A 24,106-nucleotide genomic window follows, 5' to 3' on the forward strand; every position below is an offset into this window, starting at 1 on the left:
TTTTTATATTATACTTAAAAATCAATTTTACATTCAAAACATCACGTCAACACTTATTTATATCACATCATACAACTATTAAATTCAAAATTTTTACTATTCAAATCCCAATTCAAAATCCAAACTCCAAACAAACACACCCTAAATATAAAATTAAATTAAAAACCGTAAACTTATAAATAATTTGACATATATACTTTTTCATTGGAGCTAAACCCTAACCGACAGCCATGGCTTCCGCTGAAGAATCAGATGTTGGGATTCTCTGCTACATTTCCTCTGGTCCAGGCTTCCGTGGAATTCTCAAGCAGAGGTTTCTTTCTTCATAGCCTATACACTTATTTCATTCCCCTTTCGCATGTCCGACGTTAGTTTATTATGTGAAATGGTACTTTTAACTTCGTAAGTTGTTTGGGATAGGCCAGCTAAATGTTCAGAAATCTATCATGGAAAGTGCATTCTATTGAATTGGATTGGATTTGTAGAGATTTATTATTTTTATTTATTTTGCTCTCTCTAAAGTGAGGTTTAGGGTTCGCCTGAGTAAGGGGCATGAGTAGGGCACTTCAAAATTTTGTTTATATTGAAACTTGAGTTTTGTTTATTTGTGCTGTCATTGTTACTCATGCCAAATGGCTTTAACCACGTGATCATTTTTGAGCTGATGCAATAGACAAGTGACTGCGAGTATCTAAATGGTTTTTTACGTGAATTAATGTTGTTCTTAACATGTATGGTAAAGGTCCACTGATGATTACCACTTCCCTGTAAATGATTCATGGACAAAAGATGTTATTAGATGGATTATAATTGAAGGTAATTACTTAGTTGTTCTTTGCCTGAGGACCAAGATAGTTACTTACACATCTTGCACATTATAGCATAGTATAGACATTTAAATGAGTATTGAAGCTATAATCTCTGATAGAGTGTTGTTAACCAGTGTGCAAAATGGTGTGGTTAGGCACAGATGGATGATGGCATCCTTAGATATGAGCAGCGCCTCATGCTGTGCAAGTTTTTGCTGAAAAATAACACACGGGACGGACCGAAGTAAGTAGTGTGTATGCCCCATACAAGATTAGAAAAACCGAGATATGCTTGCTATCTTTGACATTTCAAAACTCATAAAGAGAAGCAGGCTGACCCTGCTTTTCTCAAGCACTCCATCAAGATTCTTCTCTACTTTCACCCCAAGCCACCAGAAAATAGCCGACCTCATTTTGGAGCAAAAATCATCAAGGGAAGCACTCCAAACCTTCCAATGGGCTACCAAGATTCCTAACTTCACCCATACTCTGTCCACCTGCCGGGCTCTGCTCCACAAGCTCTGTACTTTTCGGAAATTCATTGCTGTCCAGCAACTGCTCGAAGAAATTCCCAAGATTGTTGGTTTGCCCCTAGATGATGACACATTCATTACTGTTGCCCGTGGTTATGGCCGAGCTAGAATGACTAGGGAAGTGGTTAGGGTTCTTGATTTGGTGCCTATGTTAGGGAAAGGTTCTCCTTCTTTGAAGCTGCTGAATACAGTTCTGGATATCTTGGTGATGGAAGATATTGACATAGCTAGGGAGTTCTATAGGAAGAAAATGATGCTGAATGGTGTGAAGGGTGATGATTACACTTATGGGATTTTGATGAAAGGTTTTTGCGTAACTAATAGAATAGGTGATGGGTTCAAGTTATTGCAAGTGTTGAAGAGTCATGGAATCAAGGTTAATGTTGTGGTATACAATACACTGATATATGCTCTTTGTAAGAATGGTAAGCTTGGCAGAGCTAGGAGCCTTATGCATGAAATGAAAGAACTTAGTGATGTTACTTTTAACATTTTGATTTCTGCATATTGTGATGCAAATAATCTAGTGCAAGCTCTAGTGATGTTGGAGAAGTGCTTTAATCATGGGTTTGTGCCAGATGTGGTTACTTTGACTAAGGTGGTCGAAATTATGTGCCATTCAGATCGTCTTTGGGAGGCAGTTGAGGTGTTAGAGAGGGTGGAGGGAAAGGGAGGTACTCTTGATGTCGTAGCTTATAACACTTTATTAAAGGGTTTTGTCAAAGCTGGAAAAGCTGGAGCAGCCCATGGGTTTCTTAAGCAGATGGAATTGAAAGGGTGTCTACCAAACACCGAAACTTACAATGTTGTTATTTCTGGTTTCTGTGCAACCTGGATGCTGGATTCAGCCATCGAAACATTTTATGAGATGCAAAGGATGGGTGTACCCTGGAATTTTTTTACATTTGATACACTGATTCATGGGTTGTGTTCCTCTGGAAGGACTAAGGATGGGTTTATAATATTCCGACTGATGATGGAGAATGAAGGCTGGGGTTGTGATGGACGCATTGGTCCTTATAATAGCATTCTGTATGGGTTATATAGGGATAATAATCTGTACCAAGCATACAAGTTCCTAAAATACATGGAAAGAGTGTTTCCCCATGCTGTAAATCAGAGTTCAACTATTCTGCATTTATGTGAAAAAGGCAACGTGGAGGAAGCTAAGCAAGTTCTAGATGGGATGCGTGAAGGAGGCGACTTTTCAAGTGTTATTGTTTATGCAAGCGTGATTCAAGGGCTGTGCAAGAAAGGATGCACAAGGGAAGGAGTTGAGCTGATGAATGAAATGGTGCGGCTTGGTTATTTTCCTGTTGCATCTACATTTAATTCTTTGTTGGATGGTTTGTGCCGGCAGGGGAAAGTTGGGTCTGCATTGAGACTCTTGGAGGATCTGAAGATGAGGGGCTGTTTACCTGATTCAGAGAGTTATGCACTGGTGATCAATGCAATGTGCATCCAAGCCCAAGGAGAGCTATGCCAAGTCTTAAAGGTGTTAGTGCAGATGGTGGAAAGGGGTATTGCACCTGATTATTGTACATGGAATGCAGTGATTATGTGGAAATTCAATGATATGGTGCAAAAGGATGCACTGCTGCTCCTGCAGCGGCTGACGACGGAATGCTGAATACCTGTATTGTATCCCAAGAAAATAAAAGCAACTGGCAAGCAATTGTTTCCATGCACACAATAGCAGATGCGATCAAAGGAATGCATAGTAGGGCTCATGGAAACTTGGGGGCAAATAGCTTGATGTAATTTAGGAAGTTTGTGCACTTGCATATTCTGGAATACAAATGTAGTTAGTACAAAAAAGGTATGTTAAGTATAGATTAGTTATTCAGACTGATGGCCTTGTAAATCATACCTCCCTTGGGTATGGTGAATATACTGGAACACTTTGTTGAGTAAAAAACAAAAAAATTGATCAGTAACCCAGTAACTTGTGAATGCCAGAAACAAATATGTGGACAAAATCCCTTATTAGCATGTGCATGGGTCAAGTTGTGTTGTTGAATTTTACATCTTTCAATTCAGTTGTTTACTGGAATTCAAAGCTAGTGTTCCAGGAAGAAGTGTGCAGGCATCTCTCTTATTAGTTCCTTTCCAGATACTCAGATTTTATTGTAAACGAAGTGGACTTGGATGGAAATATTGTTCATTTAACTTCTTTGGAGGCTCCATCAGAGGTATGCAATTTTTCCTTTGTGATTGTACGATTGCTTTTCTGTATTTAAAGTGCCATGGAATTTTTTCTAATATTACTAGCCCATAATTTGGTCTGGTAGGTTGTTGAGGACAAGAAGGAAAAGGTAGTTGATCTACTTGGTAGAGATTATGCACCTGAGATAGAATCTTTTAAAGCTCTTGTTGGTGACTCAGATGCTGAGAAGCTGAAGAGTTTCACAGATCAAATTGTTTCAGGAGAAAATGCCAATAATGATTGCATTGTCCTCTCTCCAAACTCTGATAAGTCCCATCGAACGGTAGTCTGAACAGATTGTACTATTTGCATATTAGGTTTCCAATTATATTACAGTGGTTCACATTACAAATTTACATGATTATTTTCAGGCTATTCATAACTTCTTCAAGGAGAAACTCAAATTCCTTGTAACTGATACAGTTGATGGACCTGATTCCTTCTCAAAATGTATTCGTGTGCGGTTGGATTCAGGAAGTAATCAAACAAGAGGAAGGAACTCTAGGAAGAGGAAAGATCGTGGTGATAAACCATATGATTCTAGAGGCTCAGATAATTGGCCAGAGCACATCGGCAAGTTTCTTAGGTGATGCACAACTTTTACATAAAGTTGATTGAAATAAAATTAACACAGTTTGCTACTTTCTTGATAGATCTCTGCTTTATGAGATGACTGATAAATTGTATGCTAATAGGGGGTTTACATATTCAAGTTATTTTAATTAAGGAAAGTAAACATGTCTTATAGAGTTAGTGGCAAGAACAGCTAATAGGGATTTTTACTTAATTATTAGATTCCATCTTTACAAGGAGAATAAAGACACACAGGAAGCTTTAGGGATCCTTGGGAAGATGCTTGGCATTCAGGTATTTAAAATTTTTACTCAGGGTTATTGTTGCGATTATTTATTTCATCTCATGTATGGTTTTACTATAGTTCTAGACTCCTAGTCTTTTACTTTGTTTTTAATCTTTCTCCTTCCTACAGATGTATGGCATATGGATTGAACTTGTTTTAATGTCTAATTTCTCAATTTACAGTCAAGATCCTTTGGTTTTGCTGGCACGAAAGACAAACGATCTGTTTCCACTCAAAGGGTAATCTCGTATATCTTGTTGCTCTCTACACGTTTTTAAATAATTTGATTCTCAAGCCATAGTAGTACTGAAATATCAATAAGGGTTTTCCAAATACCTGATTTTCAAAAAGCTAATTATCTATTGTTCCCCGTCCGTGTTGAGAAGTGGTCTATACCACCATCATGGTAAGGGCAATTGATTGCTATTTTAGGAAATGATCTGCAACTCAAGGTCAGCAGTTATGTTAAAAAATGGTCTCCATGTAAATGTCAGACTTCTAATTACCAACCTATCCACTCACATTTGACAACCACTTGGATGTCAATATTGCCACCACCATTATATGCCTATGCATCAATTTGGATGCCACTTTGGCTAGTATTTTGGAAGTTTGCAGTCATCAACCTGGCTACTAATTTTTAAATTTGGTTGCCCATTTGCAGCCATCATTGATCTGGATTAATGGACCATTTTTAGGCTTTTATAATTTTTAGTCCGATTTTCTAGTTGGTAATTCCCTTCACGCCTAGAGATTTCATTTTAACATTTTGCATTTTAGTTTACAGCAAAAGGAAAAACCAAAAGAAAATAATAGAAAACTTAGAGACTAGAGAGTGCACTGCTTTCACTTGTAACCTGAAACTATTACTGTTAAACACGAGTGAGCCTTTGCATGACTCGATGCTTGGCCATTTGAAGTTTGTTGTTTAATTTTTCATTATTTGAATTAAGCCAAAATGAATCCTGATCATTTTCTTTCATTGTTGATTTTTTGTTTTTAGAAAATTTGAATTGATTTTACTGTTTTATCTTCTTGTTATCGTATGGTATGCTTTACACTTTCTTTTTTTTTTTTTCTCCATTGCTCATTCTTTTATCTATGCCTTTAGGTTACTGTTTATAAGCAGAGGGCAAGTAGGTTATGTGCACTTAATGAAAAACTATTTGGCATGAAAGTTGGAAACTTCTGGTAAGAGCATTGCCATGCAAATCTTTTCTCATCTGCTTTTCAATTCTTGAGTCATCTTACTGATTTTGTTATTTTCAATTTTTTAGCTATGTTAATGAAGGGCTTGTTCTTGGTCAGCTCCTGGGAAATCGATTCACAATCACATTAAGGTATTTTCATGTTGCTAAATTTGCTACGTCAAAGCATTTTCAGACCTTGTTTAATGTATATTTATTGCACAAATGGACTTATCTTTGCAGAAACGTTAGTGCTGAGAGTGAAGATATTGTCAGAGCATCTGCTGCCACTTTAGAGAAGAGCGGGTTTATCAATTATTTTGGTCTACAGGTTATGCTATTGATTAAAAGATCTTTTGCAACTGGAAAATTTTCTTTTTGCTGTTCATGCATTAGTAGAGCTTAAGAAACCATTTAGGATTAGTACCTCCTGATAAAATTCTTTACACCTAGGCTGGCTAAAGTAGCACAGACATAAACCTGTCAAGGTGTAAAGATTATATGCACCTAGGCTTGTTCTCTATGAAACATTTTGAAGTATAATGTGGACATAAACATTTAATGGTAGGTCCGAATTAATAATCCATTGGAGCTTTAGTAGACAAATAGATATAGGTTTCACTTAATTCTAACAAAAATACAAAAATTACCTTGGCTTTCTTTACTTTTGACTTGTTTAAATAGTGGTTGGATGTGATGTTTTGTGAAGGAAATGGTGTATTTTTATAGGAAATTGTGAGGATTGCATATTAAATAAATTGAAAACAAAAAAAAAAACTCAAAAGCAAAGGATGCCAATAAGTACGGACTGCTTTTGTCCCAAATCTTTTGTTATTCTTTCATACCTGGATGTTCTAAAGCTTTTGTAACTTTATTTTATTACATACAGTTATTTTTTTACCCTTCTATATATATATGTATTTATTTTACTAATTTATAAAAATTCCAAATAAAAAGCATGTGAGGGCAAAATGGACAAAAGTTATTTAAATTATACCACCTAAAAACCCATTCCAAGACAAACTAGCAATTTTATTTTTTTTTGTGCTTATTATTTGAATTATACCACCTAATTTTACCCTTGAAGTAATGGACTTTTTGGATCTTATCTAAACTCAGGAGTCAATAAGCCCAAAAAAAGAAATAAACAAACTACTAACATATAAGCTACCTTTCTAATAAGTGATTTTATCAATTGTATTCAAGTTCTAATTAGTTTCCTTTTAATTTGTCTAATCTTTAAGATAACCACATATTTATTTTGTATGTGAATTACTTATTTTCATTTCTTTAAAATGATTTAAAAGTTTATAAACCATAGAGAAATTTTGTAAATCATTTGGAAAAATTACTTGTGAAGGTCGTTTAAGTACATATAAATATAATTTTAGCAGGTCACTATAGTTGCATTTATGAGTTGATCTTCCAATGGATGAACTACTTTTATTTTGAGATTAACTGGCTGGTAGTGTTTGATACTTTCAGCGATTTGGAAGCAGTTCTATACCAACCCATCTCATTGGGGCTGCATTGCTGCGTGGAGAATGGAAAGCTGCTGTTGACATGATTCTTGACCCACGAGAAGGAGATATCCTTTCTGTTATGTTATTCTTTTTTTTTTTTTTTGTGAATTTTGAATTTTAAACAAGAATTTTGTATTAATTATTTTAGTGTCTATCTTCATATGATTTTCTTGACCAAGATTTTTAATACAAAAGGACAGCACAAGAAAGATTAGGGAATACTATAAACAAAGTGGTGACATTGAGGGAACTCAAAGACAATTCCCACGCCATATGGTTGCAGAACGTGCTATTGTAAGTCTCATATTTTATGCTTCACTGTTTCTGTCTACTTTTTCCAACTGTATACTGATTTTAAGATACCAATTTGGGACCGTAAATTAATATGTTGAGAGATTGGTGTAAAACTATTAATATAATATTTATAGCCACTCTTGAAACTATATCATGTGCGCTAAGTATCAAGCAAAATTGTAAAATTCCTGCATTTAGAGATTGCCCCCTAGAGCACAAGGTGGTGTTAGTGATCATGTCCACCAAGTGACTTCTTCTCTATAGATATATGGGGAAAGGTTTTTGTCTGACTTACATCTTTGGTCCGACGTTTTCCTCAATCAACGTTCTTAAAGAAAATTGAGCCACTTGATGGTGTCTTTCATGTCTTGAAAACCAATATGAAATCGTATGATGGGCTGGCATTAAGAGATATCTCTGGTCATATAAGTGCTTGCTGATTAGAGCTGATTTAAGTGAGTCCATGCTGTTTGTCGAGTTGACCAAAGGGTTTACATGGGTCTGTGTGTGGGAATTTCATCACTGAGGAACATGTTCTTTAACCTTTTTTAAGTAGGTTAATCCTCTTTCTCTAGGAATATACTGGGAGCTGAGCTTTTCATGTCTTTGAGTTGAAAAATTGTACCTTATAAGTATAGATCGTTCCATATAAAAATGCCCCATTTGTAGAACAAATTCGAGAACAAATTCTTTCCAAGTGTAAATCCCATTTGTGTGCCTGAAGCATGGAACACTTATATTTCTCCTCCATTCATTAGTGTGCGTTTACATTCCTCATCCTTAATAATCATCATCCTTTTTCTTAATAAAATAGTTATAGGTATTCAGAGATTTTATGGTTTATCACTGTAACTATTGAATTGTATTACCTTGTTAATTGCGATAACTATTGGCAACAGTTTACATAATCACAAAGTGCCTTCTTTAATTCTAAAGAAAATTCTCTTAACAAGTCATGAATCTGTAGGTTGTTTATAAACAAGGGGAAGATGGAAGCAATAAACCGGATTTATCAGGCTTTCTTAATTTGATGCATTGTTTGCATATATTTAGTGTATGCGTTGTTGTTTGATTTTTCAGCTAAATTGTTTCCAAAAACATCCTGGGAATTACTTACAAGCGCTGCAAGGTATACCTAGGACATTGAGAATGATGTAAGTTGTTGAACTCTTGGTATTATTTGACATCCATGTGTGCTTGCTCTGGTCATATTTAAAAGTTTGTAGCTTGTGTGCTTAAAATCTAGTTAGATGTTAAATTGTGCTATAGTATTTGCTGAAAGTAGACAATCCTATGCTCCATGTGGCTACCTTGTCAATTTTCTTTTCTTTGATATATTTTTTTTGTACTGGCAACAGTTTACATGGATTGTAAGTGGCTATAAGGTTTTACAAGGTTTTTGGAACCCACTTTTTTGGTGGGAAGAAATTCCTTGTACACAAGATTTGGGTGCATCTATATTGGTGTTTATGTGTGCTCATCTTTATGAATGATATGCATAAGTTCATGGTTTTAAAATTTTGGCACGAGCAGTTTATCGGACACTGATTGTTCGTAGTGTTTTGTTGTTTTTTTGGTCTGGATAGTGTGCAGAAGTGAAGTTTGTTGACAGAAATAATTATTTGAGATGGATTTATATCTATTTAGTTTGGAGGAAAATGTTAGTTGTGTTTGCTTACATTTTTTATTATTTTCAAAAATCACTTTACTCACAGTTCCTAATAAAAACAACTATTTTCTCCACTATTACAAAAACCCAGACCAAACGAACTACATGTATTTGGTTACAGTTTTCAATGTTTGATCAGTGGTTGTTGGAGTGAATAGTTCTACTCTCTTGATATCATGATCACAAAACATTAGAGCGGTAAACGAGTCGAACAGAGCTGAGCTTGTCATGTTTGAGCTCGGCTTGTGTTCATTTGTTAAGAGATACGAGCTGAAATTTTTGTTTGAGCTCGGCTCGTTTAGCAATTTTTTTTGTTCGTATTTGGCTCGGGTCGTTAAGAGAAATTTTATTTTATTTATTTAATTTTTTTAAAAAATTTAAATTTAGTTAATAATAATTATAATTTTTTTAAAAAATTTAAATTTAGTTAATAATAATTATAATTTTTATTAATAAATTTAAATAAAAAATATAATGCAATATAATATTTATAAAGATATGTATACTTATTAAATATAAATTATTAATTTAATTTTTATAATAAATATTATCGAACATTCGCGAACAAGCTCGAGCTTGTTCATGAACGTAACAAGCCAAAATTTATATTAGTGTTCGGCTCGTTTAGCTTAACGAACGAGCTTTTAGCGAACTCAAACAAGTCGAACCGAGCCGAGCTCACGAACTGTTCGTTTGTGAATGTAGAATGATCAAATAAATATGCTTTAAATAGTGCCAACCTATTGCATACAAATCTTGTGAATGTAGAATGGTCAAATAAATATGCTTTCACAGATAAATTTATGTAGTCTCTTTATTGTTTTCATTGTGATTTCATGATCATTTTCCTTTGTGCGTTTTCAATATTCTTTAGTTTCCATCTCTTAGCATAACCAGCTGGTTGATGCCATAAGATGGGAATGGAATCATGAATCCTGCTTTCATTTTGTTCCAATATTGCATGCAGCTTTTTGGTAGGAATGATGATTCATTCAAGTTTTTCATTCCCACTAATAAAGGAAAGATCATTTCCTTGTTGATTCATGGGTTTTATGCAACTATTTTATTATTGTTAATAATAGAATAATATTAAACATTAATTAATATTAATCTAAAAGTAACATAAATTGACTCATGTTTCCTTTTTCCATCTCTCAAAATCTTCTTATGGTATGACAATAATTTAGGGTGTGTTTGTTTGAGGGATTTGTTTGGATTTCCACTATTCATCCTATTTTTTCCCCCCCAAAACATCAAATCAAACACCTATTTTTCATTTTTTATATTATATTAAAAATCAATTTTACATTCAAAACATCACATCAACACCTATTTATATCACATTATACAACTATTCAAATTCAAAATTTTACTATTCAAATCCCAATTCAAAATCCAAACCCTCAAACAAACACACCCTTAGTTTCCTTTGTTATTCCACATTCTCTTATGACTTTCTGATCTAGATAGCTTGGGGTTCTGATTTTTCTTTTAGTTTTTATATATTAGATCTTCAGACATACCTTGCTTGTCTAATGATTCCATGCATGGAAGTTCGTAGTCAACACAATACACGACTCTCTCTTTGTCATCTAAGTTTCTTTCCTGTGAATTTTTTTACTATGACCTAAAGTATGTTGTAGTTTATTATTATTATTATTATTTGGAAGGCAAAAAAAAAAAAATCTAAAAAGCCCAAAGGGGATACAACAGGAACAAGGACAGGAGTGAAAAGCTAACACTATTGCCTAATCGACTAAGAGAACGACTAATAGAGGAAAGAGAAAAATCAGAGCCAAGAAATGAATATAATCGTGGGAAAAGCTCCACGCTTAGCAAGGAAATCTAGTAGATTATTTTCACTTTTCAAAATAATATTAACTAAAATATCTCTCTAATCTCAATAGAAGACTATCATGTTGCTTTGATATTAGATTTCTGAGTTGTTAAAGTGTAGATTTACTAATATCTTAAAGTTTCATGAAGCGCTTGATCCACTGTTACGAGTGAAGGAATCTAATGATATTATTTGTACATGTTGCATGTGTGTGATTCATGCAGTGAGTTTGTATGCAATAGGTCGGCACTATTGAAATGAGCATTACTAAAAAATACATCTGGTGAACTACAATATTAGATCTAAACTGTATTTTGTTCAACTTTCAGGTTTGTTCATAGTTATCAGAGCTATTTGTGGAACCATGCAGCAAGCATGAGAGTGCAAAAATATGGTATGTAAATCTTCCTTCAGCCACTTCTCTCACCAAACTAAATTCTTTTCTAGAAGTAAAATATATTTTCATCCATTAAACTAGAGTGCATTCTATTCAGAGTAAGAATTGATGATAAGCATGGAAATGAAACCAGAATACTGACATAATTGATTATAATGTCAAGCCAAAGTAGTAGGAGCTATAAAATCGTAAATGAATTGTGTTTCACCTTGTTGAGATATTTTAGATAGTTAAGTTTTAGATTTTTTAGATTTAGATTTTGTTTTGCGGTACCTGTATATAGACCATTTATTTTGATGATCAATGTAATGCAGTTTTCTCGTTTTCGTAAAATTTTCACATGGTGTCTGAGCCTATTATTCTTTTGGAATAGATAGAACCACCTAACCTCCGTTTTTCCGGGTACATTCAACTTGGAATGTACCCGGAGATCTCCCAGATTTGAGATCTTTCCTATAATTGCAAGTCTTTTTGTTTGTAATTTTGATGTCTGCATTTCAGTCTGCGATCTGCCGCGTTTCTCCAAAGTTATGTGTTCGACTGTATTGAGAGTCTCGTTGTTTCTGACTCGTTATTGTCCACGTGCAAGTTTTGTGGAGTGATGTATTTTCTCCTTGCAACTTGTCGTTGTCCACGTGCAAGTATCGTAGGAGACGTATTTCCTTCTTGCACGTGAGAGTTCCGTGACTCGTTGTTCACGTGTAAGTTTCGTAGAGTGACGTATTTCCTCCTTGCACGTGAGAGTTCTGTTATTTTCGACTTCAATTAGAGTTTTGTGTTTTCGACTTTAATTCAGTTGAGAGCTATCACTTCTAATTCTGGCATGATGGACGATTGTGGTTGCGTCATCTTTGATTTTTCTTTGCGAACTAAAGTTAGTTTCTGTTACACAACTTGAGTTTGAGGGGATGTTTTGATATTTTAGATATTTAGATTTGGTTTTATCAAGTCTATTTTATGGTGCCTTTATATAGGCCCCTTATTTGATGATCAATATAATGTAATTTTCCAGTTTCCGTAAAATTTTCACACACATTAAAAACAAAAGTTCTTATTTAACCTTAAAAGAGCGGTATTTTTATATGCTTTGTTACCAATCATCAATTTTGAATGTTTGTGGATTATTTTAGGATTTGACTTCTTAGCTCTTCTAATGCTGTTATATAGGGGCAAACCAGATCATGCTGGGTGACTTGGCCTACTGCAAAGACAAAGAGACTGAAAAAGATATTATACACTCAGATCTGGAGTGCAAAGATGTCAATGGTGATGATGCAGATGTTGATTGCCATCTAGAGGACACATCCATCACTGATCTATCTGAACTAAGAAATGCATCAGTGAAGGTAAAGATTTGAAGTTCTTATAAGGAATATTTCAATTTACTTTATGTTTTTAGAATGAATTTTTCAGGAGTTATCTCGATTTTATTAACGACTATGTGATTTAGTTGTGCTCAGAAAGTAGGTTTTAGCAAGTTTAAGGAAGATATGCTTGGCTCATATGAGGTTTTCGGTAGGGAATGGTTTGAAATCAAAAACATTGCAGAGGGATTAATCTTTTTCATGATGAAGATAATTTTTACAGGGGTCACTTTTAATTCTTAGTATAAACAATTTGTAATTTGGTGTTAAACTTGCTCTATATCATGAAAATTCTTTACTAATTTCTATTTGTGGGCAGGCAATTAATGAGGAAGATATAGCTGCTGGAACATACACAATTGATGATATAGTCCTCCCTTTACCTGGGTAATGTTTTACTAGAGATAGTAGATGTTTTATTTTTTAACCTTTTCTTCCTAATTGAAATGTTTGGACCATCTTACTGGAACAGTCAGGCCATGTCACATTGTCTTTGTTAATGCTAACTGTTTTTTCAGGTCAAGGATAACTTATCCATTGAATGACATTGGAAAATTCTATCATGATTTGGCCGAAAAGGTGGAGCTCTTATCTACTTGTCAAGCTTTATTCTATTTTGGTCTTCTGGTTCATATGTGTAGTTTATATGAAATATGACAATGCTTGAAAATGTGTTGGGGCCTAAAAACATACACAGCCATGATAGGTATAGTAGATGAAAATGGCATGCAAGCTGACGAGTAATGATTTTTTTTTTAATACTTTGTAATTATATATTTTTGGAATCCTGCTTTGACAAATTGAATTCTTACGTTCTACCCATCTTTCCTGTTAAAGTACTTGACACATTTTTTTTCCCACCTTCCAGGATGGTGTAAGCTTGACAAACAGCATACATAAATCCAAGTGAGTGAGTTACATTATCCTCAAAAGTTTGTATTTATCTAGAAGCGTATGCTGGTCTGCTGGTAAGCTTATTGGAAGTATTATTTAGGGATGAAAAAGTACAAATCTAAAACCACTTCTATGGGGTAAAAGATAAAGAGGTAAATGAACCAAAACTTAAACCTAATCAAATATAATTGTGTTCGTTCAAAACACCAAGTCATTGTTCAGATTCGATTAATAAGAAAAAAAATGTTCAAGTCTTTTAAGTTATGTAATAGTTTGCTTATACTTATGGATTATGTTAGTAAAACAACTCATACCGTCCCACATCAACTTCATCTTGCCAATGTTTTCCAATATCATAATCTTCTGAAGTGAATGTTTTTCACCTTTACATTATGCGACTGCTTCCTGCGTTTTTGTATTCTCTATGGGTGCGTTTAGATAAAATTATAATATATGTATTATTTTAATAGATTATATAATCATATGATAAAATAATTCAATGTTTATTTTAATTAATTATTGTATAAGATTATTAATTTTGCCTAAAATATTCTTAATTATATGATAAAATTAATAGTAAGTTAAGTATTAATAAAAGATAAAATAGTAGTTTTAATATTAATAATACATTAGTATTATTTAACACCACTTATAAGAGAAGGATTAATAATTATTTAAATATAGAATTATTATATCAGACTTTATTTTATCCTGGGTTATAATATTGCATAGTAAACAAATTATTTGGTCCTATAAATAATATTATCCATTCTAATCATCTAAAGTAAACACACCCTATTGGAAAGCATGACTTCAGCCACTGACTGTATTGCTGTTTGTAGGGATTTCTCATTAGCCAGTATGACTGGAGCATACAGGCGGGTGTTTCAGAAGCCTAAGGACTTTGAGTGGTGTGCTTTGCTCTTATGTTTTCTCTTACTATTTGCTTTACTAAACTTTGGTTGTTCTAAATTTGGAAAACTTGTTTCACTTCCTCTTTAGGGAATTACTTAGCTACACAGATTCGAACAAGCCACTGGCAGATACAGATTTGGATATCATTGTCAATTCTTCTGCAGCTATTTCTTGCGAAGGTTCTAACCATGAAGGGTCTAAGCTCCAAGATGATTGTGTGCCAGAAGCGGATAAACTCGAGAATGAGGCTGAATCAACTGTAGTCATTACTGGGCCTAAAAGTGATTCAGAGGAAAATATACAAGCAGGAGAAGCCGAAGGTGCCTCTGAGACACAGGAAAGCTATCTTGCTCTCAAACTGAGTTTTACACTCCCTTCTTCTTGTTATGCAACCATGGCCATAAGGGAGCTGCTGAAAACATCATCCTCGGTACACTTCCACTTTAAATTTACTTCTCTCTTTTTCATTATATTCTAATTATAATGCTCTTGGTTTATAAAGTGCAGAATTATCTTATTGCATAATTTAATTTCAGTCGCATATAGTTTTCACTTATCTGCAACAAGATCTAATAAAAGAAATTGTCCATTTATGTTTCTAGAACTGTAACGATATATGGAAAATCATAGCTAATTAATTGTAATCGACCCATAAAAAAAATCATCGGTAGTTCTTTTTTGTGCTAAAGTTTCTTGTTATAAATTTTTATCATGCTCTAATGCGGCAAAAATCGGCATATAGTGCAATCCAGATGGATGACTAACCCCTTCTACATTGACCAGGTTGCCTTTCACAAGACGTTGTTGAACCAGTTAGGAAAATTTTGATAATCTCATTTTGCAATGATAGCGAAGAAACATGCTATCGAAGCAGCGACTTCGCAAATGGAGAAAATAGTACTTTTGGTTAAGAACAAAGCCAATCAAGAAACCCTCAGGTAAAATTTGTAGTCTTGTTTTACACAATGGCGTCATATATTTCTGTTACATATAGAAATATAGAATGAAACCTGATGTTAGGAGCTGCCATAATCGACTGCTGAAAGTAATCTTAGTTGTATTCTTGCAAGGAAAAATTTTCATCGAAAATCGAATCCATCCCTCTAGTATCTTGTTTCTATGAGTTATATGCTTTACCATGATGCATAATCTTTGTCAGATGCTAGGATCCTGAGCCAAAATATACTCTCATCCTTATTTTTCTCGACTATTCTCTATCTAAACACATATTGTTATTTAGAATTTAACAACATAAAGGCACATCTTTTTTCTTAGTTATTAGGGTATAGAAAATGAGCAGTGCAGAAATACAATGAAAGAATGAATGAATTGTAGTTGAACTGTTCCGCTGAGAATTATTTAGGTGTTTGTGGAGTTGGTTTCTTACCTTGATGGTTCATATTTGAGGCCACCTCATAATAATAATAATAATAATAATAATGATGGTGATGGTGATGAATTCATTGCTTGACATTTATCTCTAAGTAACCCTTCAACTTGGTACCAAAGAATTTGTCATTTGGTTGTTTACATAAATCTAATGTTGCTTGTAATAAATATGAATAAATAACACCATTGCTTGTTTCATACTTTTCTTGTTGAGATGTGTTTTTTTGGTGACATTGTTGAAAAGAAAATATTTTTATACAAAGTATGAAGAAGTGTGTAGGAATATAAAAATAATGATTATGCGTGGTGTATTAAAAAAAAAATGCTGAAAAAAAAAACATAAAAAGAACAAAGCATAACACTAATTTGCCGTTCAACTGCAAATATTGGTGGCACATTTTTTGTAATGTCATTATTATTCTGTTTCATGGCCAAAATTGATAGGATATACATATTTTATTGTATAATTATATATATTTATATTATATATATTTTTAATAATATTCATCGAAATAGTGACTTGATAGAAGAATAAAACATACCCTTATTTTGTGATAAATTTCCAAAAATACTGCGATGAGAACTTTTTTTTAGGGGGAGCGGTTCGGATTTTTTCAAATTCGAACTGATTCAAAAATCCGAAATTTTTGAAAAAATCAATCTGAACCGAACTGAAATAATCAAAATCCGAAAATTCGTAATCCAAACTAAAAAATTTGAACCAAACCGAAAAATCCGAAATTTTAAATATTTTTATTATTTTTTTAATTTTTAATTTTTTTAAATTTTATTATTATTTTATAAGATTAAATATATATAATATATAAAAATTAAATATATTAAAATATAATTAATAAATTTGAGTTTTTTATATTAAAATATAATATTTTCTAATAAAATATTAAATATGTATAATAAAAAAATATATTAAAATGTTATATTTCGGATTTCGTATTGGTTCGGATTTTAAGTACACTGATTCGATCCGAAAATTCGAATTTGTTAAAAATTCAATCCGAAAATCCGAACCAAATTTTAAATTTCAGTTTGGTTCGGATTGAATTTTCAGATATCGGATATTTTGCTTAACTCTACTTCTTTCTTTCTTTTTTTTTTTTTTTTTTTTTTTTTTAGCGAATCTTTCATTATGACTTTTGACCATATGTTTTTCCTTGAGTATGTATTAAATAAATTATGGTGCACTAGTGTTATGTATGTTTGGAGTATTTTTAATTAAAAATTTTCAATGTTTTGTTTATTTTTATTTTTTATTATATTTTTGTAATAGGAAAATTATAAATTATAGTACCAAAAAATAAAAAATTAAAACCCACAATCATCTGAGGCTTCTTAACGTTACAACAAGATTTATACATTTCCCTTCAATATAGTTTGTTTAGTTTGTGTTTGGGTTTGAGTTTGTTTAATCTTAATTTAAAGAATGGGTGTGATTACTTTTGTTATTAGATTTTTGGTTTCACTATTTCTAATTTTTTTTAGAACAATATCAAGTTAAATATTTATTTTTTATTAATTATATTATGCTAAAATTAAATTCTAAATTCAACACATTACATCAAAAGTAGATTTTTGAAATATTATTGAGTTGTAGTAAAAAAAATAAAAATACCCTTATTAGTATTGTGTAATATAAGGGTGGTGATATTTGTGTAATATATTCTAAGTTAGAAATGTATTTATTATGCTAAATTTGGTAATACAATTACTAAATTAAGAAATAGTACTCTTGTTTTGGGACTACGGATGTCAAATGGGACGAGTTAGCCCCGGATCCGCCCCGGACCCGGTCTTAATGGGGCGGATTCGGATCTAAATAATTTGGTTCGGAGCGGGTTGTGGATTTTGAGTTTTAGACCCGGACGGGTTCGGGCGCGGGTTACGGGTTTTACTATAAATTCGTCCCACCCCAGACCCGGATATTTTAATAATTATTATAATTTATTTATATTTTTATACAATATAAATTATATTATTTATTTATTTAAAACATTTTAAATATAAAATATAACTTTAATTTTAAATCAAATTTATGTTCGCATTTGTTTTTTCTACAATTCTCTTTATAATCGGAACTACTGCGGACCGCCATCACTACAGACTATCGTTAATATTTGATTTTTCTTATTTTTAAAACTATAATGTTTTGTAATTTGACGCATATTTTTTTTAGTATTAAATTATTTTTTAAAAAATTATTATTTTTTTTCTTAAAAAAGAAACGAGTTTGTAAGGTTGGTGGGCGGAACAGGTCCTGGGGCTGGGTTGAAGCAAGGCGAACGGGTCTTGAGTCCTAATATTTTCCAATGGGGGAGTGTCCTGCAAAATCCGTCTCGAGCCTGCCCCGTTGACATCCCTATTTGAAACAGACGGAAATAAAAAATAAAACCTTTCTTATGGGACGAAAATAGTAGTTAAAATCAAAACCTAAAATCAAAATATTAGAGATAAACACACCAAATGTTCAAAACCTAAAATCAAAATATTAGAGATAAACACACCAAATGTTTTGATATATATGTATATATATTTTATTAAAAAATAAATTAAGTATTTTATTGAAAATTGAGTTGCATGGTTTTATTATTATTATTGGAAAAAAAAAAAAAGGTATTCTGAAATCCAAACCTTAATATTCATCGCCGTTACTTTTACGAAATTGAAGCATTTATTAACTAAATAAAAAATTGTAATACATGAAAACATGAATCAAACATTCTGCATATCTTCTCGTCATCATCTAAATAAATCCAAAACCCAAAACTGCATTTTTCACTTATTTGCTAAATTCTATTTGAAGTTATATACTCTCTCCGTCCCACGTACAGTGTCTGCTACACTGTAAACACGGTATTTTACGAGATGTGTAATTAATAGATAATTAAGAATATATTAGTGAAAATAATTATTCTATAATATAAATAATTATAAATTAAAATTACGATAACTAATTAGTTTAATTAAAATTTTAAAAAAATTAATTAAAAAGTTTAAAATTGGATTAAAGTGTGTAATCATTTTCCAAAAAAAAAAAATGACATGGAATGTGAGACGAACAGAAACGGCAACGTGGACATGGTACGTGGGACGAAGGGAGTAATTAGCAGCACCAATAAAATTTAGCTGTGTTTTTGTATTCAAATAAAGTGTTCACATTCATGTTTCTTTTGCAAAATTTCTCCAAATTTTACTATTTGAACTCGTTTTTCGAAAAAAAATACATTTTTTTCTCTCACAAAATATCTCATCAAATATTATTTTCATATCAAATCAAAACCAAATTTTTTCGAAATTCATCAAAAGAAACAAATATTCAACTTCACAATATAAATTTCTTTTTAAAAAATAAAAATCACACTAAACGAACATTAATTTGCAGACATGGTTTCCGACGAGATAAAATTATAAAAAATAATATTATATATTAAATATTAGTTTTCTATAAAATGATAAGAATATATATTATATTCCCTCCATTTCACATTGCATGTCTACATTACTGTAAATACTAAAATTTATGATAAATATAATTAGTAGATAACTAAAAATATATTAAAATAATTATAAATTAAAATTAAAATTAAAATAATTAATTAGTCTAATTAAAATTAAAAATAAATTAAATTTAAAATTTTAAAATAAAAATAAAGTGCAATCATTTTCCAAAATAAAGAAAGTGATAAAATATAAGACTAACAGAAACAACAATGTGGACATCGATGTGGAGGAAGTATATATTTGAAATTGTGTCGAAAAAAAAAAAAAAAAATTGATGAAGAAACAAACCCATTATTTTAGAGATTAGATTCAGATTTCTTACATGCAACCATAGTTATGTTTTAGGAGGCAGGGGTTGTTTGTTAGAGAGATTTTCTCAAGATTCTACTATACATCAAATTTTTCATTCCAAAAAACATAAAATGAAATACCTATTTTTTATTTTTTATATTATATTAAAAATTAATTTTACACCTATTTATATAACTATCATACAATTATTCTAATTCAAATTTTTTACTAACTCAAAATCTTAACCCTCAAACAAACACAACCTTCAACGTAGCATATATTATCTACAACATAGAATATATGCCATCTTTTGACATGATCAAATCAGCTTCCTATTTTCATAATATATTTATTCAGTTATTCAAATTTATGTTTGCTTTTTTTTTTTGGGCTGTCTGTCGAAAAATATTATCATTTATTTTTTAAGTAAAAAATCATTCAACTCTTGTACTGTTTTTTACTATAAAAAAAAAATTAACAATTATTACTCACTTTTATTTAAACTCATGCCGGGTCAAATGAGCAAAAAAGGGATTATATTATTAAACAAAATATACCTGAAGCATCATGGCAAGTTGTACACAGAAACCCTTTAGATCTTCTTCTTCTTCTTCTTCCCCAAAGCATTGATTTCCTGCAGAGACATGACTTTACAGCAAAAATAAAAATAAAAATAAAAATAAAAATAAATAGCTAGTAATAAATAATTGTGCAGTATAGGCAGGCAGCCATTCACTAGAAATGAAAAATGACAACAACTAACTTCCCTAAATCAGAATGAGAATCTACAAAGATCCATCCATCCATCCATCATCAAAGATCAGATCAAATGCTTTTCTTGTACAGAATACATATTGCATTGTTCTGCTAACTTAGCTTAGCTTAGCTTAGCTTTCCATATAATGTTCATCCAATCCAATGTACAGATTAAATTAAATTAAATTAAATTACAACCACCTTTCCTTTTTACCTATCAACGCATCTTTCCATTTCTCCGATATGGCAATTTATCTCAGTCATCAGGCACCTCCCAGTTTCGGTGGCTGTCGTTGACGTATAAATAATTAGTCGTCGAGCATTCGAATTTGTGCATGTAAACAACCAACAATTCAGGACTCATATTATTAACATTAGTTAGATTGATAGATATATGCATATAGTACCTTCTTCAGAATAACCTTTGAACTGCTTGCAATAGGCTTTAGGATCTCGAAAGAACACACTAGCGATTCATCCACGCTCAAAAGAGCGCCAACGTTGTCAAACTCTCCTCCGTAGTTTGGAGCTGAAAATATCGTGACGAGCCTTCTCTTTGCAAAGAACTCATACCCGTCCTCTACCACCTGAAAAATGCAGCACATGTTCGTGACAAGATGAAGATAAAGCTCGTCCAAGATCATCATCGTAACAAAACAAAAATGCACATTTAAATCCAAGCCATCTTGGAGGAATAGTGAAAGAAAATTTTGATTTTCCATCTGCTAATGCAGAAGAACACGATAACTTGCGCACCTGATGACCCCGGCAAATGAGGTCCAGTTCATTTTTGTCCAAGAATTCAGCAACTGCATCGGGCCCAAAAACGCATGAAACTCCTCTATCACTATCGGACCAACCCCGTACCCGAGGATCAGGATCGGACCAAAGCAGATCACAGAGGAGACCACTATCTGGAACGTCGGTGGGCCTTGGAATCTCCTTTATCTGATCCAAAGTTTTTAACTCCGGGGAAAGCCCTCCATGCATGCAGAGAATCTTTTCGTCGATCAGCGCAGAGACAGGCAAGCAATTGAAGCAGTCGGTGAATATCTTCCAGAGTCGAACATTGAATCTCCTCTTACACTCGTCGTAAAATCCATAAATACGGTTGATTTTGGCATCTTCGTGATTCCCACGCAGAAGATAAATCTTATCCGGATACCTTATCTTGTAAGCCAATAGCAAGCATATCGTTTCCAAACTCTGCCTTCCTCTATCTACATAATCTCCGAGAAATAGGTAACTTGTCGATGGAGGACACCCACCGTACTCGAACAGCCTCAACAAGTCTTGGTACTGCCCGTGTATGTCGCCTGTAGGAGACATTGTAGCTCTGATATGAGTATCTCCTTAAAAAAAAAATGTCACCGAATTCGAATGCTCCAAGTTTTGTTTAACACAAGATTAATGTATGAATGAATACAAATAGAATGATCATCGTAGCCACAAATCCAAATCCAATCAAGCATAGAGACACCTATAGTGAGTGAATCAAAATGCACACATAATTCTTCTGTTCAATTGAAGAACAACTGGAAAACCTAAATCGTAATGAATGAATGAATCAATCAATCTACAAAACTAGGTCAATCAATCAATTATGACTTCCTCTATCAAATAAGACTCCGAATTAGAAAATGCATTTGCTCAAGCATAGAAGCCTAATTTTCGTGAACAGCCATAAAACATTCATTCGTGAGCGTAGAAGGCTTCAAGAGTGATGAACATAGCCGACATACCGCATATCCTTATGGGAGGACGGAGCTGAAGGAGAGCTGGCTCGGAGAGGAAGATTTGGCGGGCGTTGACGCAGAGCTGGCGGATCTCGGTCTCGGAGAGCTGCACCTGCTTCCCTCCCTTGCCGTCAAAGAGGCGGCGGATGATGTCGTCCAGCACACCCTTGTCCATCATCCCTTCAATTGACATCATCCTTGAACTGATAATTCTGAGCGAGAGAGTTCAATACAAACAACGATCCAGAACAGAGAAGGACATGGAAACAGTCGGATATATCCGCGGATTAAATAATAATTAAGAACAAATCAACACATGAGAATCCAGGATGAGATAGATCTGCTCGACTCTGCTCCTCACTTGCTACTAATTCCTTCCTTTTCGTGTGTCTGTCTGTGGTGTTTTTTTTTTTTGGGGATATAATTTTTTAGCTTTGTCATGTTTTGGAAGACACGTTATTTAATTAATTATTATTATTATTTGTCATAGTGCTTATGAGTGATAACGACGACTTTTTTAATTTTTATTTTTTTAAAAAATTAAATACTGTCTATATCTCAGTATAATTGATACTCTCTCCGTACCCAATCTATTTATCCATTTGCTTATATCCATTTGTTTTTTTACGAAATTTTAAAAATATTAATATTATATTAGAATAAAATAGAAATAATAATAAAAAGACTAAATTAACTTTTGTATGATATAAAGGTAATCACATTTGTGTAATATATTATAAATTAGAAGAGTATTTGTAATGTTAGGTAGATAGTACAATTACTAAAAAAGAAAACGATACTTTGTTATGATACGTACTAAAATGGAAAAATTGATAGATTATTAAGGGACGGAGGGAGTATTTTTTATTACTCCCTCGTCCCACATAGGTATGTCCACGTTGTCATTTCTCTCCGTACCATATACCATATCATTTTTTTTTTGAAAATTATTACACACTTTAATCTCATTTTAAATTTTTTAATTTTATTTTTTTAAAAAAATTTAATTAAACTGTTATCTTAATCTTAATTTATTATTATTTATATTATCGGATAATTATTTTCACTAAAATATTTTTTCAATTATCTACTAATTACACCCCTCCTAAAATACCGTGTCTACATTGTACACATTGGACGGAGGGAGTACAAGATAATAAAATTTAATTAATAAATAATAATAAAATTTGATATTATCTTTTATTTTTTTTATATATAATTAATTATATTGATAACTTTAAAATAAATTAAATGCATATATTTAAAAAAATAGAATATATATTTAAATATATTAAAAATTATATTGCAACAAAAAAATATATACTATATTAATATTATTTTGTAAAAAATAAAATTTCATACTCTCTCCGTCCCAGATAATCATTTGCTTTTTACGTAATTTTAGAATGGAGGGAGTAATACAAATAAATAAAAAAAAAATATATATATATAGATAAAATTATTTGATTTCTAGGAAAGACATAGAAATAATGATGTAGTTAATTAAGTTAAATTTATTTTTATTATATATATGTTTTGTTCAAAAAGTATTTATTTTTAATTTTTATAAAAATATTAAAAAAATTTATTTTAAAGAAAAAATATCAAAATTATCTTATATATTTTTACCAATTAATAAAATATTATTATTTAAAATAAATATTGAATCGAAATAAAAAATATATATATATTTTTCTTTCTCTTCTAACTTTATGTTTATTTTCTTTTCTTTTTAATTCAAAAAAATATGTTACTTGTATTTTTTTTAAATTTATGCTTCATCAAATTATCATAGATTTCGATGTAAAAAAAAAAAAAAAAAGTAATGTTTTTAATTTAATATATTTTATAATATTTATATAGTTTTGAAATATTCTTTTGTAAATATAATTTTAAAAATTATTTTAAATAAAAAGTGAAATTTTATTAAA

General features: G+C 31.9%; 2 protein-coding genes across 6 annotated transcripts; one reads left to right on the plus strand and one right to left on the minus strand.

Moving 5' to 3' along the window:
- The first annotated feature begins 202 nt into the window (after positions 1-202).
- On the plus strand, positions 203-15,576 carry LOC127262310 (pentatricopeptide repeat-containing protein At2g17525, mitochondrial). Of its 3 annotated transcripts, XM_051290939.1 has the most exons (20): positions 203-313; positions 3,456-3,534; positions 3,634-3,831; positions 3,920-4,134; positions 4,343-4,415; positions 4,590-4,646; positions 5,519-5,598; positions 5,685-5,747; positions 5,838-5,925; positions 7,080-7,182; positions 7,308-7,411; positions 8,492-8,565; positions 11,247-11,311; positions 12,482-12,660; positions 12,998-13,065; positions 13,197-13,257; positions 13,547-13,584; positions 14,415-14,483; positions 14,575-14,917; positions 15,271-15,576. In XM_051290939.1, exons 1-20 carry the CDS (start codon positions 231-233, stop codon positions 15,313-15,315), a joined length of 2,085 nt encoding a protein of 694 aa, XP_051146896.1. In that variant the 5' UTR covers positions 203-230; the 3' UTR covers positions 15,316-15,576. The 3 variants fall into 3 exon arrangements, with proteins under 3 accessions (XP_051146896.1, XP_051146897.1, XP_051146898.1); XM_051290940.1 differs by lacking the exons at positions 3,456-3,534; positions 3,634-3,831; positions 3,920-4,134; ... (14 more) ...; positions 14,575-14,917; positions 15,271-15,576 and adding an exon at positions 965-3,363 and having other exon boundaries at positions 207-313; XM_051290941.1 differs by lacking the exons at positions 203-313; positions 3,456-3,534; positions 3,634-3,831; ... (15 more) ...; positions 14,575-14,917; positions 15,271-15,576 and adding exons at positions 802-816; positions 965-3,363.
- Positions 15,577-17,925: 2,349 nt separating this feature from the next.
- LOC127262597 (serine/threonine-protein phosphatase PP1-like) lies at positions 17,926-22,587 on the minus strand. 3 transcript variants are annotated; one of them, XR_007841169.1, is made up of 6 exons: positions 22,182-22,587; positions 21,196-21,755; positions 20,847-21,026; positions 20,654-20,726; positions 20,241-20,331; positions 17,926-18,250 (listed from the first exon to the last, which is right to left on the minus strand). XR_007841169.1 is itself a non-coding variant. In XM_051291356.1 (4 exons), the coding sequence occupies exons 1-4, from the start codon at positions 22,369-22,371 to the stop codon at positions 20,703-20,705; spliced, it is 954 nt and encodes a 317-aa protein (XP_051147313.1). In that variant the 5' UTR covers positions 22,372-22,587; the 3' UTR covers positions 20,396-20,702. The 3 variants fall into 3 exon arrangements, 1 of the variants encoding a protein (XP_051147313.1); XR_007841168.1 differs by having other exon boundaries at positions 17,927-18,250; positions 20,241-20,317; XM_051291356.1 differs by lacking the exons at positions 17,926-18,250; positions 20,241-20,331 and having other exon boundaries at positions 20,396-20,726.
- Between the last annotated feature and the right edge of the window lie 1,519 nt (positions 22,588-24,106).

This window comes from Andrographis paniculata, unplaced genomic scaffold, assembly GCF_009805555.1.
Source record: "Andrographis paniculata isolate CXL003 unplaced genomic scaffold, ASM980555v1 Contig65END, whole genome shotgun sequence".
Classification (NCBI taxonomy): Eukaryota; Viridiplantae; Streptophyta; class Magnoliopsida; order Lamiales; family Acanthaceae; genus Andrographis; species Andrographis paniculata.